Genomic DNA, 19,113 nt, shown 5'->3' on the forward strand with positions numbered 1-19,113 from the left:
ACTAGGTATTGCAGTCCAAATTCAAAATATTGGAGAGGGTTTTTTTCACCCGGCCCCCTCTCCTCAGACTTGACACAGGCAGGTTGCCAGATTGACGACACCAACAGGAACGAGCGCACCTGACGATGAATGAAATACGCTGTGTTTTTTAGACCAACTGGCAACCCGGGGTGCCAAAATACAATTGGGTAAACTGACAGTGGGTGGGTTTCACAAACCAAAACAGAGAATGACATTCTGGGCTGGAACGCACATTTTCAATGAAGACTAATTGACTGTAGCATTGTTTTTCAGATAAACAAGTATGTTAACTTAGCATGTTTCTTAAATATCTACAAACATATTATGGTATTTTGTATGCTTTATTAGAGTCAAAAACTTACATACAGCACCTTTAATATACAGTAATCAGGTGACTAGTGTATATGAAAGCAGCATCACTGAGGCGACAGGACAACACACCAAAAGTATAATCATATAACAGGCTGTCAGGTAATAAGTCCATACCTGCCGATGTTTTTCATATTTCTAGTCAACCTATCCTGTAAGCACAAAAACAATGTGGCTGATATTCTGTCTGTAGCTTCCCACAGACAAGTTCACATCTCTAAAACCACTGCAGCCAACCTGGGCAGCTAAGGTCCCGTGAACTGGGAGCTGGAGGTGGAAGTGGGGGAGGAGGAGGAGGTCTAGTGTTTCACAAGCCAAGCTACTCCATTAACATGACCAAACGGAAACACAAGGCCAGGAAACCCGTGCCCAACAGGTCTCCCAGTGCAGTCAGGTATGGGATGGAGAAGTTATCCGGGTCCAGACCTTTCCTCCACATCAAACGCACAATCAGGTCTGCTGTATAAATTAGGATTCCAACCTGTGAGGAAAAACAAGAATAAACATTCAATTATTTCCCATATTATGACAACAGACTGATTTTTCTTTTTAAATGAAACTAATATTAATCTTTTATTAATGAATACTTTAATAAGCCTCAGCAAGGAGGCACAGAATTTATCAAAAGGGATAATATAAGGACATTTATATATACTGTAAAAAAAAAAAAATCATATATGCTGTTCTTCTGAACTTTATACAAGAACAACAACAAAAAAGCTGCACTTTTTTAACACTGATATTCAAATTAGCATATAAAATTGATTAATTGAAGGATCATGTGACTAAAGACAGGAGCAATGATGCTGAAATTTCAACTTTTCATCACAGGAATAAGTTACATTTTACAATATATTAAAACAGTAAAGAGTTAAAAACTGAAACATATATTACTCTATTACTGTACATATTGTATTACTATACATATAGTAGTGAAACTGACCAATATCTTTACTTCCTTTTGGGGTCCTTTATTAGTATTTTACTTCCAAGAGATTTAAGACTTTAAGTAAAATTCAGGATTAGTCACATTTAAAAACACACCCTATTTTATAATGTTAATAAATTGTATTTTTAGAAACATCATTCAATTAGGAAGTTGGGAGGAGGATGAATAGTCACGCCAATTTCCATATTTGACCTGAAACAATAAAAGCTCTATTTTCATGTTTTTTAGCCAGATGATGAAAATCTAAGAGAGAAAAAATTCATATACATTGCCTGTTTCATATCACTGTAAACAACTAATAAAGAGACAGTGTTCATCTAAACTTTTTACTGGGCAAAAAGTAATTGATGCCATTTTTTGTGGTCAATCAGTAATTCATTTTGCAATTCTGTTTGCCAGCACTAGTGATGCAGAATTTCAACACTTAAGCTTTGAGCACTAAGGCTCACCTGAAGCAGAGCAGCACCCAAGTAGCAGCAGATAAATGCTGGCGTGATGGCAGTGTGGCCTCCTTGGAGCATATTAATGGCAAAAAGAAACAACAGATGACCTGGAACCACCAGGAGGAACAGCACCCGCGCTGACTTAGAGTTCACACCTGCGGAGAAAAATGTGGTTCTTTACTAGACTACTTCAAAAGCCCATCTCCAAGCGGTCTCTAAATAAGGTTCAAGCCTCTCCTTCAGTGTAAATCTACAGTATTTTTGTTGTGAAACCATAGTCTAACAAGTCTAACACTTAACCCCTCCTCAAAAAACAGCACGGTTTGAGATATCATTCATATATGAAGCACAAATGGTGCAGATGATTAATTTGCCGAAGTGCAAATATCAGGGTTCATGCTTTGTTCAGCAACAGCAAAGCTTGACTTATCAAACATGACTAATTACCCACTTTATCTCAAGTATCTGAAGGAGTGAATTCATCTGAGGAGCACAAATAGTTTGAAATTGACCTCACCTGAGGAGAAGAATGTGGCACAGGGGTTGGGCCAGTGCTGTCTCATCTTATAGGGCAGGACTCCAGGTATGCTCCACAAATGAAGATAGGTGGAGATCCGACTGGCCTGGATGGCCACCAGATTCCCCCCCACACCTGAAGAGTTCAAAAAGGAAAGAATGTGAAAGCTTTCCAATCATTACACCATTACAATTCTCATATTCTCCTCATTTCAGTCGCAAATGAAACGTGTGTTGGAACGCAGCATGCGGCTAGGGGAGTATGTACACTGACATTTGTCAAATATTCATTGTAAGCATACTTTCAGAGTATTTTGTTCACAATTAATAGCTTTTCCATGTTTTCGCTCGATGTAAAACTGGCAACAATGCTCTATGGGGAATATTACAGCAGGAGGGCATATCAAACTAGGTAATGAAGTATCAAATTAGTCTTCCTGAATCACAGCCGTCTTGTGTTCCTCATTAAGGGCAGTTCGTCTCAGGATTGAGCTGGAAAAATAGGGTGCCAGATCCAGATAAACAACAAGAGAAGACGTCAGAGAAGTCTTTGGCTGAGAAATCCCGGCTACTACTGGATTAGGCCACTTTTACTACTTCGACATGCTCTATTCCCATTGGGAAGTGTGTAGTATCCGCCAATATAGTGTTGAGTCATCGTTGGAGAGGGACGGGACGGGTAGAGCACATGTGCAGCTGGGTAGGAACCAGCGAGGGGAAATCTAAACCAGAGCACTAGAGTTGACAAACCACCACAAGTGATATTTTACGTAAAAACAAACAAACTCTGCCTCAGCTGGGGTTTTTAAGTCTATTAGTAACTCCCATCAAAATACTTGACTTCTTTCATGTACTATAAAATGTCGCGAGCCAAGAGCCAGTGCTATGATTTATTGAGACGATTTTGGAATGAGACTTTTATTTTGGCAGTGCTGTCCGGTCGCCTGCCTGAATCCACAAATCGAGTTCCAAACGCAGAAAGAGATGTGATCAATTTTATCATAATGAGAAGCTGAAGAGGGAAAGGGGCCTTACTTTGTATGTGAAAGGTGTCTGTGCTCAAAGTGTGATTTGTCATTGACATGTACTCACCGTTTATGACCGGTGTAAAGACCGCCATGCCCTCAAAGTTTGGATCGCTCACAGTCTTATCAAGAATAAGGCCTCCGAACTTAAATTGGAAAGAGTTTCATAAATTTTAAATGCTTAGATTAGTTAACCCACAAATGATATTTCTGTCATTTGTCACTCTGCCATAGTAAACATAAAAAAAAAAAGATAAAGTGTTTTGAATTTACATCATTTAATCATGCACATCTTTGTTTGTTTTGTTTTTATAGTTAATTTATTTTTTATATATATATATATATATATATATATATATATATATAGACCTACTTAATTGGGTCACTATTATTTTATATGGTTCCCTGAAAGGATTCTTTTATTGAATATAATATTTCTGTTGTTATATTACTGAATTACAAAGTTGGACTAGTTAGCTGTGTAGTAAAGTTTCTATAAGCTAGGAATAGGACATATTATCATGCTAATATGCTAGTTTGCGTAACGTCAACAGCAAAAATCTTTTCAACATTAATTAGTTCTACTGTATATATTGTCATTTTACATTATTTCATATTTTATATTTTCAGATCACAAAATATAATGTGACTGAGTAAACTGAACAATCTATTTTTTTTTTTTCTGTGAGCTTTAAGTACAAAAATGATGTGAAAATTAAATTAAAGATTCTCGTACTTTTAGGCCAACTAATTTTCATTAGTTGTCCAATTATTTATGATAGTGACTACGCTTTAATCTGAGCAATTTCTAGCTAATAATGTTTAATCATTTTGGAGTCAATTTCTTGATATTTATATATTGTCTGTGGGAACCCTGCGTCCTCTATTACAGGCACAATTAATTTGTTATTAATGAATATATAACCATTTTAATGTTATTCCAACTCCTAGAAGACTGTGTCTCTGCATGCATGTTTGTACCTGCTGATGGACATGGCCACTATAACAGGCTGCCAGCCGGACTTCAGAACCTCTTTAATCTGTGGACTCCGTCTAGCGATGAGCACCCAGAGAGGAATGAGCAGCAGGAAGAAGACACACACCAACGGGGACAAGTACCACACGTCTGGACACACACAAACATAGTAGATGACACATGCAAGACATAGTAAATAGTTACATATTTCAGATAATGTGCTATGATTTGTGCAAATTCAGATTTTAAGGACTCCAGAGAATAAAACTATATAGTACATACATGTGCAATGTTTCATAATAGAAAAATGATTACCACTCTTTAATGTCATCTTTAACCATGTAAACCATGTCACCTTAAAGTGCACATCTATGTATTTTTAGTGAATGTCTACTGCCCTCTTCTGGTAGATTTTAAACAGTTCATGCGCATTAAGTAAGGAATATTCAGAGAGGCTCTAAAAGAAAAAGTTATTTATTTGTAATTGATTTAATTGTAATTTACTTAATTTTTTTAGAATTCATTTAATTAAGTAATATAAATGTCATTTAATATACTTTATTATACAATATAACTAAATTATTTAATAATCACTTAATATATATACTGTAAAAGCAAGTTGAATAAGTGATTAAAAAAAATTTTAATTGCACAATAGTTTCTAAAGTTTTTTTTTTTTTTTTTTTTTTTACCAATGCTTTAATCTAGTGATTGTCAATAATTAAGGCTGTTAATAAATATCAGCCTTTTTAACATTATGTGATGTACAGTTATTAGGTTTTAAACTAGCAGTTATTAATATATGAATAACTAAAAGGCCCCACACCTCTGTACTGGAACAGTGTGGTGCTGACTCCAGCCAGCAGAGAAAGAGTGATGAGATCTCCCAGACTGGCTGCTATTGGTGTGGCCACATTATCAGGGTTGATGCCCACCTTCCTGGAGCCAATGATCACACCAATCATCACCAGACCTGGATGCGGATGAAAGCAGCAGACTCAGTAACTGACAGGATCATGTTAGACTGTAATATTCAAACAAATGTAAGATTCAAAGAAAAAGCCTAAAAGATTGTGTTGTGGTTCTCCTTTTTGGAATGCAAATGCTTTTATTAAGCAGCATGAATCAGCCTATTAGAAAGATATCTAAAGGATCATATGACACAGAAGACTGGAGTAATGACTGCTATTCTTTTGGCTATTCTTTTTTGTTGGACAATTTTAATGGAAATATGATAGGAATTCATGTTTATATGTACTGGAATGGCATTGTAGCTTGCACAGGATATGCAAAGCAACACTGTGCATAATACATTTCTGAGTAAAGCATAAAATATTGAAATATGATTTCAGTGTTCATATTTTTTTAATATGTGGAAACTGTGATGCATTACTTCAGGATTCTTTGCTGAATAGAAAGAAGAACACAGATTTTTACTCACATTTCACTGCTGGTTATACATTCTCTATATAATCATATATGTGACGAATAAAAATCTTGAATCTTGTATCCATGTAAATGTTATAAAGGTCTTTAATGTCACCTTTGACCAAATTAATAAATTCTTGCTGAGTAAGTTTTATATATATATATATATATATATATATATATATATATATATATAGATATATATATATATATATATATATATATATAATATATATATATATATATATATATATATATATATATATATTTATGATATGTAATTTTTTTCCATTTATGCAGTCTTGGTTGCTTGTTACTAATATCATTTTAGAAGCGAATAAATATCTAAATATTTCTAGCTAATGCGAAAATTATATTTATGTTACATAACATAAACTAGTGAATCATAAACAATAAGACCAGTGATATTTATTAAGAAAGCACATTTTGATTTCATGCTATTCTGAAGTAATAAGGAAGAGTTTACCTAAGGACAGAGCTGCCATAAATGCAGTGGTAACACTGCTAGCACACAGGACGGCTGCCTGGTCCAGCTCTACACCCCCTCTGGACAGAGCACCAAGACCTACGGCCGCAAGAGCTGCTAGGAAGCCCACCACAGTGGCCTGAACCTGAGGAAGAGAGCAGAGCAGCTCCACAATCACAGCTGCTCATCAGAGCCTAAGATCATATGCCTTCATTCATAATTAAACTGATTAAAAATGTATTTTCATAATGAGTACTCATTGGTATTCAAGACTGAGGACTCCTGCAGAATGAAGTCTCATAGAGTAATTGTTCATATCCTTTTATACTTATTTAACATTTAATGAATGTTTGTTCGGTTAATTCATGTTTGTATTGTCTAATTTATCTCTGACAGGAACTAAAGCCGGTTTCTGGTGGATTAGGTAAAATATCAGTAATATAAAACATCTGTGTGTTTCTGATTCAGCCACCTGAATGAGAGCAAGATTACAGGTCACCATCAGCCACTGCTGTTTGGGGTCATCCATCTGTCCGGTGTTAGCCTGAGTGAGACAGGAAACAAAACAGCAGTGAAGCAGATAACCGCTTGAAGCATTTTAATTTAATCACAAGACACACTTGATCATTTCAAGACTATTAAACACTATACAGATAGATAGATTATTTATAAGTAATATATACTGTACATACAATTAAGTATTTTTACATACAGCAGTAGAGAGACGAGATGCTAGAGTCATCTCCAGGTTTCCTTTGAGCCCGACCAGAGCAGGTACCAGGATGAACACCTCTGTGATCACTTTAAACACATCCCAATGCTGAAACACACATACAGATGGTATTTAGACAAACAGTCTGAAACTGTTAACAGCAGGCACCCCATGATACAGACGTTGACTGTTAAAACACTATCTATGAACGCAAAAGAGAAATGTGTAATTAAGCAATTTAAAACAACAAAAACAGATTTTCATGGCATTTTAAAACCACAGTATATGGCACAAACACACTCAGGTTTTAAAATATTCTTAAAAACTGTCATTTGGAAATTTATTGGAATATTGTCAAAATACTGACTATGAAATTCAAGGTAGTATTTACTAAGATAAATGTAATTATGCAGATTTGAAATATATTTTAAACAGGATTATTTTATTACAGTAGTACAGCATTTTTTGATTAGATTAATGACACACTGAGAAAAAGAATATGCTTATATATATATATATATATATATATATATATATATATATATATATATATATATATATATAAGCATAGAATACATTATAGACAAAATAGACATTATTTTGTGTATTTGGTGTAATGAAATGTGTTTATGCGGTATAAGGTAAAAAAAAAAAATAATAATCCACATACTGTACATTACTGTTTCTCTTCTATGCCCCGCCTTCTGAAACGCATCGATTTTTACAAGGCTTATTTCTCTGAAAAGCGAGGTGTGCTGTGATTGGCCAGCTATCCAGTGCGTTGTGATAGGCCGAATGCCTCAAGTGTGTGACGGAAATGTTACGCCTCTTAACATAATGTGATGCCTTGTCTGGCCGGAGCGAGGAGACATAAAAATAAAATCCATTATAAATGTAATATAAACATGATTTTCGCTTTCACAGTGTAACACACAGTGTCTATACGACATGGCGGCGGTGGCAACAACAATACTACAACGAGAATAAAAGGTACGCCTTTTTTCTTTGCATGAACATCTTGGCTGCGTTATGCAAATCTTCCCACATACTGATGTAGATATGTGGGGGCGTGTTAGAACGAGCCGTTTCAGGGGCCGTGGACGAGTGTTAACTTTAATAAAGAATATCTCTTTGGATTTGAGACTTTAGTCTTTGCAACTTTACAGATCTTTGTTATTCACCAAGAGCTTGTAACACTCCAAAGAGAAAGGAAAATTTGAAATCGCATCATATGACCTCTTTAATATTTTCTATAAATTAAATCAATTTCTTCAGATTTATTTTAATATTTAAATGCATTTTTCCCTTTTTATTGGCAGCCATTTAATATATACCGTGGAGTATGCTAGTATTTTGTTATGAATATAGCAAAAGAATTTCAAACTCAAACTGACAAGCAATTTTTTTAATGCATTCACTGAAGCAATCCATCCAAAAGAACCTGCTCAATGAATAAGAATAACCACTATTAATTTGGAGTGCAAACCACAATGATTTACATGTGAAAAAATTGCACTCAAAATTGACACTGCATAACTCAAAGACAGACATAACAACATTGGTGCAATAATATAAAAATAAACGGTAAAACATTAATTCTCATAACTGATTTGAGCTGTGTTGCATGCTGGGAACTGCAGCTCCACACCTACAGAACAGCGCATTGGCTTTCACATCCATCACAGCTAATGTGACTATCATGGTCAATATTTTAAAACTGAGTGCCGTCTTAATGTACAGGCCATAAACTGAGATGCTCTCAATCGAATGAAAGAGTTCAGATTAATTCAAACTAGGTGTCAGTTTCAGCTTTTTTTCTGATACTTCCAGTCAAAACACAGACTAGTCATCAGCAAAGTCATAAACATCCTCTCATAATGGGCAAACTGACAAAAGTGTCAGTGACTCACTGAATATGAATGGCTTCTTGTGCTGTGCGAGTGTGCATTTAAATTTAGTATGTGTCAGTATAACAGTTGAGAGCTCCTCTCTTCGCAAACCCACTCATGAAGTTAAAAATAGCCATAATGTTTAAATGAACAGATAAGAGACCGGTGCCAGCCAGCCAGGGGCGGGTATTTTTACCACAGGCACAGTCCAGGCTGGTGTCACGTCACAGGCCCGTCCTGGGATCTAGCCCACTTCTGCTCTAGAAACAAGCTTTCATTCTCTCGCTCGGTCTATCTCAGCCGCCCCCGTGAGAAAATTCAATTAATAGACACAAAACACAGTCCATGCCAGCCGTGTCTATCTAGAGGACAGGAACACAAGCAACCGTTACTGGAAGCTAGCATGTGATTGTAAAGTGTGCTGATATCTTATGAAACAATTGTATAGTGCACAAAAAATGAGTATGCTAATTGCTAACTGAAATATCCAAATATTTTGTGCTAGAATGCAATAGCGTTAGATCTACAGTATTCTACAGTTTAGCTTAAAGGGTTAGTTCACTCAAAAATGAAAATTAGGCTGTGTTTTACTCACCCCCGAGGCATCTTAGGTGTATATGACATTCATCTTTCAGACAAATCCAGTTGGAGTTATATTAAAAATATAATATAAAAGTCTTTGATCTTTCAAGCTCTATCGTTGCAGTCAGCAGGTGTTGCATTGCTTCAGTCCAAAAGATTTTAAATAAAAAGCGGCCATCCATTAAAAAAAATAAATAAAGTTACTCACATGGCTCCGGGGGGTGAACAAAGGCCTTCTGTAGTGAATCGATGTGTTTTTGTAAAAAAAATATCCATATTCAAAACGTAATATCACTTGAATTAGGGCTGAACAAGCAACGCTACGCTTTTTTTATGGATGAGCACTTTTTATTTAAAATCTTTTGGACTGAAGCAATGCAACACCCGCTGACTGAAATGATAGAGCTTGAAAGATCAAAGCCCATTTTTAATATAACTCCGACTGGAATAGTCTGAAAGAAGAAAGTCATAAACACCTAGGATGCCTCGGGGGTGAGTAAAACGCAGCCTAATTTTAATTTTTGGGTGAACTAACCCTTTAAGGTGTAATAATGGCACATACTGTACAGTATAAGCATCGTTATATACAGTAATTTTAGTTAAAGTTTCAGTAATTTTGTATTGGTTTTTGCCATTTTTATATGTATATGTGTCTGTGTGCATGTGTATTTCTATTCATCCTTATTTTATTTTAATTCATTTGATCATTTTTCAATTTGTTATTTTGTATTTATTTTTAACATCTAATTTAATTTAAGTTTTTTATCATTTAATACTTTATTTTGTTCCTTCTTTATTTCAATTAACAAAAAAATATTTCTGAGTTAAAAATAGCACTGCCTTGTAAGTGGTTTAAAATTTCACATTTGAACTTTTTATATAAAAATACTTTTTATAAAAAATAAAAAATATATATTTTAATAAATGAATTGATCAATTAATTTTATGGAATAATTTTCTTTTTCGTTATCAAGCTGCTGTTGCTGTCATGTTATGAAAGCATTAAACCATTCTTATTCTTTCTATTATTAACCTGGCTTTTGTCTTTAACATTTGATACTGATATGCTCTAACATTTACCCACAAAAAAACAAAATAAACCTAAAAAATGCTAATATCATATTTTTAGGCATGTGTATCATGACATTTCTGAAGTAAGGTGAGCATACCATGGTATATGATTATAATAGTATCATGGCCTTACTAAAATACTGCAGTGCAATAAAAATCATGGCACTACCATGGCACATGTCCAAAAAAATAAAACTTTTTTGTGTATCAAAGTACCATGCTATTACAATCTGATCCCATCACTGAACCATGGTACTGCCAATGGTTATCAATACTGATTGGAAAACAGCATTATTTACAGATTCAATAACAGATACAACCAAGAAATAACCCAAACCTAGATTAAATCGCTCATACTTGGACAATGTCCATGACGATACCGGCCGCCACCATCCCCAGTCCGCCCAGCAGATAAGGCAGTAGGACCTGCGCAGCGATGATGTACGAGCTCTCCGGCAAGAAACCATGAGCCGAACGAGTGAGCTTGCATGTGAAACCTCTGAGCTTCTTCCCCTGATAACAGAGCTCCAGCTCTAACTGAGTGACCACCATCTCTGTTACCCCATTCCCCAACGGCGAGGGCCACGGCTGAGATCGACGAGGGTTCCTAGAAGCTTTTAACACCCTCCTAGATGGCTGAATGTTCCTTTCATAATGTCTTAAAAACTAAAAAAGAAGTTTAAGTAAAAAAGGGTTGGGAAGAAAAATAATAATATGTTGACTCAGAAAACAGGATGTTCTTATTATTAAACGATGAGGCAATTTAGTATCTTCAGAAAGTCCCACGATAGCAAAGTCCCAAAAAGTTGGCTGAAGCACGCAGTATATATTTCAATTTTTCATTTATCAATGCCACATGGGTTTTTGACAAAAATCCAACAGGAGCCTTCACATTCAAAAAAGCCTCAGCTGAGTTGGTTCTCTGAATCCCAAAATCCACTTCTTGAAAAACTTTGAGACTTGCCTTATGCCTGATGAAATGAAGTATCTAGTTGTTCTCCACTGCTGTCCCTTGAAGACTGCTACGATAATTCCCAAGCTGCCTCTTTTTTCACTCGCAGGTCGCTGGAACGTCTGTGTACACGAACACTACGTTCTCCAGAGCGCAGCTCCTCTCCCCCACAGAGGTCGTGACTCACATGACAAACGGTCCTGTCCGTATCAACGCCGATTTAAACTTATATTTGTCTTTGTGATTGGTCTTGGTGTTACAGGTCGTGAAAGTGAAAGAAATGCTTGGTGTTTATTTATATTCGTTCCTGTAGGCCCCCTCCTCACCGGTGCATCAGGCCCTCGAACAGTCACTCGTCTAACCCTTCTTACTTCCCATCAACCGTTTCATCTGCTCAGAGTCTTGCATCTGTCCCCTGTCCTGCTCTCTGCTAACGTCTCCTCTGGCGTATACTGAACCTGTCTTATCAGCTGTGAATGGGCTGAGTGCTTGGCAGACGGACGAGAGGGGGGAAAGGAAAAGAGGAGAGGATTGAACAAGTGTGCGTACGAGAGACAAAGAGACAGATTGAGAACCCATGGGGTTGTAAAAGCAGCGTTGTTCGATTACTCACCACTCTACTGCTTGCCAGTACGTAGAGGACACGTTGGAAAGAGGGGCATGATTCAGCTAAAAAAAAAAAAATAACCTGCTCGGTCGTGAACACGACGCAGTGACGCAGCAAATCCAGACCCACATCACCAACACACATCTCTGATTTCATTCATTTTACACCGTCAGGAAACAGCATCTCTTAAGACTATGATATGACAACTGTCTATAACAACAAATTTTAGGCACAGGATGTAATATTGTTTCTGTTTCTGCCACAAAAAAAAAAGGTAATTGTGACTTTTTATCTCACAACTCTGAATTTATATCTCGCTATTTTGAGTTAGAATCCCACAATTCTGAGTTCACAACACAATTCTGACTTTATTTCTCAAAATTTTGAGTTTATATCTTGCAATTATGAATTAATATCTCACAATTCTGACTTTTTTCTAGCAATTCCAAGTTTACATCTTGCAATTTTGACTTTGATTTCTCACAATTTGAGTTCATATCTTCCAATTATTAATCAACATCTCACAAATCTGACTTTATTTCGGACTAATTTTGAGTTTACATCTCACAATTGTGATTTTATTTCTCACTATTCTGAGTTTATATCTCGCAATTTTAAATCAACATGTCGCAATTCTGAATTTTTAACTTAAAAATTTAGGTTTCTATTTTGCAATTCTGACTTATTTCTAGTAATTCTGGGTTTATATCTCAACTTTTTATTATTATTTTTTTTCTTGGAATTCCAAGATTAAATCTTGCAATTCTGACTTGAGTCTCTTGGTTTTTCTTGGTGGACATAAGGATCTTATGTCTGTATCACGAACATGTGCAATATAATACTGCACATAATATGTGTTTTTCATTTTGTAGTTACTGGAGTTTTCCAGCTTAAAGAAGGGACTCAAATCACCACGTTTATGGTACTTTGATAACGTTGTCCTATTATGTTTGTTTATTTTGTCCATTTTTGGAGCTTGACTGTCCTAAAAAACTATTCAAAAACCGTTCATTCATAGCCCGGTCATTTTGTTTAACATCTCAATCTGTGTTCCACAAAACAGGTTTGTAATGACTTCAAAATGACATCCTTTTTGGGTGAACACCTGCATTAATGCTTAATGATTGGAGTGTTTTTCCAGCCCCTTACCTTCCGGGTGACTTTTAATCATCACATTAATTTCCCTCACACTCTGCTTCCTGTAAGTGAGGACCATAAATATCAGCACTTGACACGCTGGATAATTAAAGTGGGCACATTAGCTGCTAAAGCATCTACCTCAAGCTGTTGGAAAGTCATGTCAGGTTATAAAGTGTTACAGAAAGTTGCAGAAAGTGCTTCAAAAGTCTCTTACCTGCACACTGTCCAGCACCATGCCTGCCATCACCATCCCCATCCCAGCCAGCAGGTAGGGGAACAGCACCTGAAGGCAGATAGAAACGGCTGACTCCTCCTCTATCTTAGCCTGGGCTGTTTTAGTCCTGTCCTCCACAGGCTTTTTGGGTGGTATGGTGGGAGGGGGTAACAGCAGGTCATTCTGCCCATCTAGACTACCAGAGCGATCCATACCACCCTGCCCCCTCCCTTTCCCCTTTTTGGGCTTCTTGCGGCCACCTCCTTTCCTCTGCCGAACTTCATCTCCTGCCATGGTGGAGTCTCCGGTCCGCTCCCTCTGAGCAACAGAAAAGCAATTAAAGACAGCTCTTCAACATCGATGCAGGTACATCCAAAAATGGGGTTAATTCATGCCAAAACATATGGCTGCATTTCATAAGTCTAAGACCAGATGCTTTTTTTTATTTTTATTTTTTTATGATAAATAATTTAAGTGACAAGCTGCACAACAAATGTAAATATTTGGTGATGTTCTAGGTTTCTAGGATATCACACAATTTGTTTTGCATTATTTTTGTTCTGAAAAACATTTAATAAAATGATCAAATATGTGGCTACAATAAGATTTTACATAATATAAAAATATATAATAGTATAAAATAAATGCTTATATCTTAAATGTGAAAAACCAACACTTGTACTACCAGGTTTGCTTCTTCTAAATCCTACAATTTCCTATTTATTTACCAAGATTGTTATAACTCACTAAAACTAAAACCGAAACGGAAAGCCATTAAAAAAACAAATCACACATTTTCATTACTTTAAGCAAACATTAACCCAAATAAAGCTACAACATTTCTCATTTTATTTTGAAATGAGAATGAAAAAAAAAAGAAATGAAAATGATAATAAAAAAAAAAAAAAATAGAAAAACTGATTCAAACCATCAGTGATACTAAAATGTCATTGTTTATTGCATAATTCATTTACATTCCCAATTCCAGACTTTCCAGACTTTTAATGTGGGAGCAGTCTTTTGAACCCCAATCTACAAATAAAGCAACATGTATTTTTCCACGCAACATTCATTGTAAGAGATTTATCTGTAAGTGGTTTTTTGAACACTAAGCATGTGTAAACAGTGAAGCTGCACTAGTATTACTGCATCCCTGTTAATGTATTAATGCATGATAATAAGTACACAGATTTTGGCATTAGTAGTCAGCTCTTTCAAGCTACATTTAAATAGAAATATAATGATACAAATTTACAAATATAATGATCTAAAATGCATCAGCAATCCGATCTGAAAGGTTTCACTTCGATCTCTCATCACACCGATGATATTCATGTTTTGGTCCATAAGCAGTGATGACACGTTGCCATAGCAATATCAAGTCGCATATTCCCATAGATATCACTGACAAATCTCACAACAAACCGTTCCCCTAGCAAATACATGTATGTCACACGTTTGTGCATCGAAACGGAATGTTATTGATGAGAAGGAAAACAGTGATGGGTTACACGCGGATTATGATGGCTTGTGCTCCACATCAGCAATAGAAAGTCACGTAAAGAACAGCCTACCGTCTCAAATTAGCCCTTCTTTCTTGTATATATTCATCACATTATATGAAATTTCGCTGTCGATAACGACATTAATCACTGTAAACGCTTAAGCGCGTTGAATCACTACTCGAAATGTTTAACTTCCTAGATGGGAAACGAATTCACCAATAGTACTGCGGAGAAAGCTTAGCTCATTAATATTTATTAGTCACGTGAGGGCACGCGCCTGGTAGGTTAGGAACGCTGATCTTTAATAGATCTAATGAGCTAAAGCAACGTCTTCATCCTTAGATTAATATTCATGAGCAGATTCGTGATTTGGTGCAGTAATTCGACAGAAGACGGACTATGATGATATCAATGTATGTATACAAGAATATATTACATTTGAAAATAATAAATTAACACAACCTGCTGTTTTAAAACTTTAACATAGTACTATCGACTTACGTTTTAATGTTTACAAATTAGTTCCAGGTGATTTTTTTCACAGACGTTTTCTGTGAAACGTCTACTATTTTAAAGCGGCTTTAAGCTACGCATGCGTGCTTCTGTCTTCAGTAAATCGCGAATATTTTTATTCAGTGCCTATAGAATCTTTTAACTCGCTGATGCTGACAGACCTTTTATCCAAAGCATATTTGCATTTTTTTTATTTAGGCTACATTGTATCAGTTGATTCATTTAGTGAAAATTTCTGTCGATTACATAGTTATGCCAGCAGGTAGCAACAATCCAGTACTTTCTTTTGTAATGGTGAGTCATTCGAATAATTTAACCGATTAATTCAGAACCAACACGACACTTGTTTAAGGATAATAAGCGTCTTCCCAAATTAAATACGGCAATAAATAATTTTTCATGTTTCAGTATTGTTCTTAAAATTATTGATTATGTATAGCCAGCATCTGTCATATTTATATGTTCATAATTCGTCTGCAGTCTGTGAGTCTGACTTGCATAGCAGAGAACGAATCGTTCAGAAGATCAGAACTCAGTCAGTTAGTCTGAATCAGGGGCGGAGCTGCAGGTGGACCTGGCAGCTGCCACCCAGTCAGATTTTTTTAAATTTATTTTTTGTTTATATATATATATATATATATATATATATATATATATATATATATATATATATATATATATATATATATATTGAATTACTTTTTTTTGTAATACAATTTTAACATTTAAATTCTTATTTATTTTGTTTTGTTTAGGTATAACTCTACAATAAAATGACAATAGTAATATGCTAATTAGTATCTTCAGTTACGTATAGCGTCTGTAAAATTAGTATGTTATTCGTACTATTCATATATTATTCGTACTTACTCTGTCAGCTCCCTTGAATGTTTATAATAAAAACAGCCATCCAATTTCCAATCCAATCCAAATTCTGTTAATTTGGATTGGATTAGAAATTGGATTATGATGAAAAACCCAAACGACTGTGACTTGTTTTGAACAGACATCAGTCAGAAAGATAAGGCTATGGGTCAGAACCATAGACTGTATAAAAACATGGACATAGTGTCCGTGACATCACCTAGGTTTCTGAAGAGCATTTTTAAAGCCTAAAGTGGGCAGAGCCGGCCGTCGGCATCTTGGCAGCGCTTCACCATGCGTCACTCCCAGATAATCGAAAATAGGCAAAGAGGTGGGAACTGGTTGCTGAAACCACACCCACCTATCTCAACAGAGGTGACAGCAGCAGCAATACACCTGTCACTCAAGTGGCCATGCCCTTAATTATGCAGAACTTTAAGGCTTAATATAATTTAAACAGATGAGTTATAAAAAAAAATTCACCTCCTTCGTTGCCGTGAAGGGCAAAATTAGCTATATAGACCAAAAACACTTTTTTATAGTTATTTATATTAAACCATATATTAGTATATGGTTCACACAGAAAGTGTTTTGGTCGCGAGACCGTTCAGTGGAAGTTTTTTTTTTTTTTTTTTTTTTTTAAACGCAACGTTTTTAGAAGGTGAATTTCTTTGAACTTGAGCGCTGTTAATGGAGTATGGGTATTTTGCCTTTTCAGTTCAATTTTATATAAAATATCTATTTTTTATACTGTATTTGTATACTTATGAATAATTAGTTGTGTTTGTGTTTTAGAATGATGTATTATGTGTGAGAAGCTGTTGTAGGAAGGAAGTCACATGCTTCAAAAGGAAGTGACTTGAACAAGAAATATTAATGATTCATTCAAACCCGAATGATTCATTCACTTAAATGATTCGATCAAAAACGAAACTGCTTGCCAGCAGTCAATTCAAACTCAAATCTACTTTAAATTAGGTGGTGTTTTAAGTTATACATTTCATTTATTCTTTTTATACATATTGTTTTATTTAATGCATAATGAAACCTTGTAACGATTACTTATTTTATAACGAAACTCGATTTTAAGGAATGAGAGAATAAACATGCTGTGTACTTTTATAATAACGTTACTGCTCTACCTTGCATTTGTCCACATTGCAGGTGTCCACACATGCATCTATCTTCCAAAGGTCATCAAAAGTTGCATAACAGGCAGACAACTTATACTTGAATGTATGAATGGTCCATTTTATGGGAAGCTGATAACACAAATCAATCTCAAATCCAGCTATGGTGTAAGTACAGCACAGATTTGTCCTTGTAAATCTAACACACAAACGTCTTACCTATCAGAATGTCGCAAAGCAAAGGAAAGTCGTAAGTGACAAGCATAAATCTTAGAGGGCACCGAGAATAACAACGTGAAGTGTGATTGGAGGAGTCACAGATGGGAGGGGGGGCCTTGGAGAGTGTCTTAAATTTCATCCTGTTGGCAGTTTAGAACAACCCCCTCCTGTCTGACCTCATCTGCCACTGAGGAGATGGTGTTGACAGGGAAACCCACTGCTCCTTTCCCTTCAAAGAGCCAGTTAACCGCTTTCCATACACGGATCACAGTCACTTCACTGCCACCAAATTTGAAATGACAGTGTTTGCATGCACAGGTTTTGAAAAGCTCATTTGGTGAAATAATTATGCAAACAACTTTAAAGCACAGCATATGATGTTCAGTAAGTCAGTTTACACTATATTTACACTGCGGTACTTCTGTTGCTTTCAAACATTTTCTCAAAGGGCTATTACATAACCACATTTTCAAATTTCTTTTTTTGTTTATATATTTCATATCGTATTATGTAATGTCATTCTCAGGTGAACTGTCACCAATTTTTATTTTATTTCTTTATTTTTATTTTTTTTGCAGGAACAATAGAAAGAAGCCAGACTGTAGCAAAATCAAAATCGACATAGATCAAAAATCCTATACTGTGTTTGGATGTCAATTCTAGCTCACTGAATACTGCACAGTCCTTCAAAAACAGTAAGTAAAACAGTTTCAAAACATAGTATGCTACATAATTGTCACATGATTTACATTACGTGCGTGTAATGCATCTGGGAAGTATGGGTATTTTGCCTTTTCAGTTCAATTTTATATAAAATATCTATTCTTTATACTGTATTTGTATACTTATGAATAATTATAAAATAATTTCACCTTTTTAACATCTCTTTTTCACACAATATTTGGCCTGATTGACAGTAAGGTCAATCAGGTCAAATATTTCATCACACTGTAAATGGAATGTCAAGTCAAACACATTGCATTGTGGGATACACAATATTACACTACAGTATAGATCAAGTACAGGACTGTAGGTGGGGGGAGTGAATAACCAGTACTCTCTCCACCTTCAATACCACGACTGATGTGAAACCCTTCCCTTGAGCAAGACACCGAACCCCCCACTGCTCCCCGGGTGCCGGAGCAATATGGCTGCCCACTGCTGTGTTCACTACTGTGTGTGTGCACTTGGATGGGTTAAATGCAGAGCACAAATTCCGAGTATGTGTCACCATACTTGGCCACTCTTCACTTCACTTTATTTTCATACTGAAAATGGGCAGTCTGTGCACAGTATATGCTGTAGAAATAGTAAGTATATGCATTTTTACTATTACAAATATTCTGTAAATATTTGAGAATGGCCAAAATATGCTTCTGCTTCCTGTGTGATGTTGCAGTCATCCACTAGGTGGAAGTAAAATACAGCAGAACATGTGCCTCTGTTGCTGAATGGAAATAAGCCAGATGAAGGTTATTGAGGAGAAACTGTGTTTTAGTAA

At 35.7% G+C, this 19,113-nt stretch overlaps 1 protein-coding gene and 1 long non-coding RNA gene across 2 annotated transcripts; one reads left to right on the top strand and one right to left on the bottom strand.

The window, feature by feature from the left end:
* Window positions 1-274: 274 nt before the first annotated feature.
* Window positions 275-11,640, bottom strand: LOC109058593 (solute carrier family 41 member 1-like). The gene is made up of 11 exons (XM_042750740.1): window positions 10,826-11,640; window positions 6,927-7,034; window positions 6,687-6,758; window positions 6,215-6,359; window positions 5,126-5,272; window positions 4,305-4,449; window position 4,113; window positions 3,391-3,469; window positions 2,300-2,434; window positions 1,789-1,937; window positions 275-871 (listed from the first exon to the last, which is right to left on the bottom strand). Exons 1-11 carry the CDS (start codon window positions 11,018-11,020, stop codon window positions 710-712), a joined length of 1,338 nt encoding a protein of 445 aa, XP_042606674.1. The 5' UTR covers window positions 11,021-11,640; the 3' UTR covers window positions 275-709.
* Window positions 11,641-15,202: 3,562 nt separating this feature from the next.
* Window positions 15,203-18,303, top strand: LOC109058594. Its single transcript, XR_002012467.2, has 3 exons — window positions 15,203-15,299; window positions 17,428-17,561; window positions 18,191-18,303. It is a non-coding gene; the product is annotated as an uncharacterized LOC109058594 (long non-coding RNA).
* The last annotated feature ends 810 nt before the right edge of the window (window positions 18,304-19,113 follow it).

This window comes from Cyprinus carpio, chromosome B23 (genome assembly GCF_018340385.1).
Source record: "Cyprinus carpio isolate SPL01 chromosome B23, ASM1834038v1, whole genome shotgun sequence".
In the NCBI taxonomy this organism is placed as follows: Eukaryota; Metazoa; Chordata; class Actinopteri; order Cypriniformes; family Cyprinidae; genus Cyprinus; species Cyprinus carpio.

Bases quoted from the DNA above. Each gene is read 5' to 3' on its own strand.
- LOC109058593 (XM_042750740.1), bottom strand. From the start codon at position 11,020: ATGGTGGTCACTCAGTTAGAGCTGGAGCTCTGTTATCAGGGGAAGAAG. The intron at 5,273-6,214 runs GTAAACTCTTCC...ATCCGCATCCAG, and splicing joins TATGGCAGCTCTGTCCTTAG to GTCTGGTGATGATTGGTGTG. The intron at 2,435-3,390 runs GTGAGTACATGT...TGAACTCTTCAG, and splicing joins CTTTACACCGGTCATAAACG to GTGTGGGGGGGAATCTGGTG.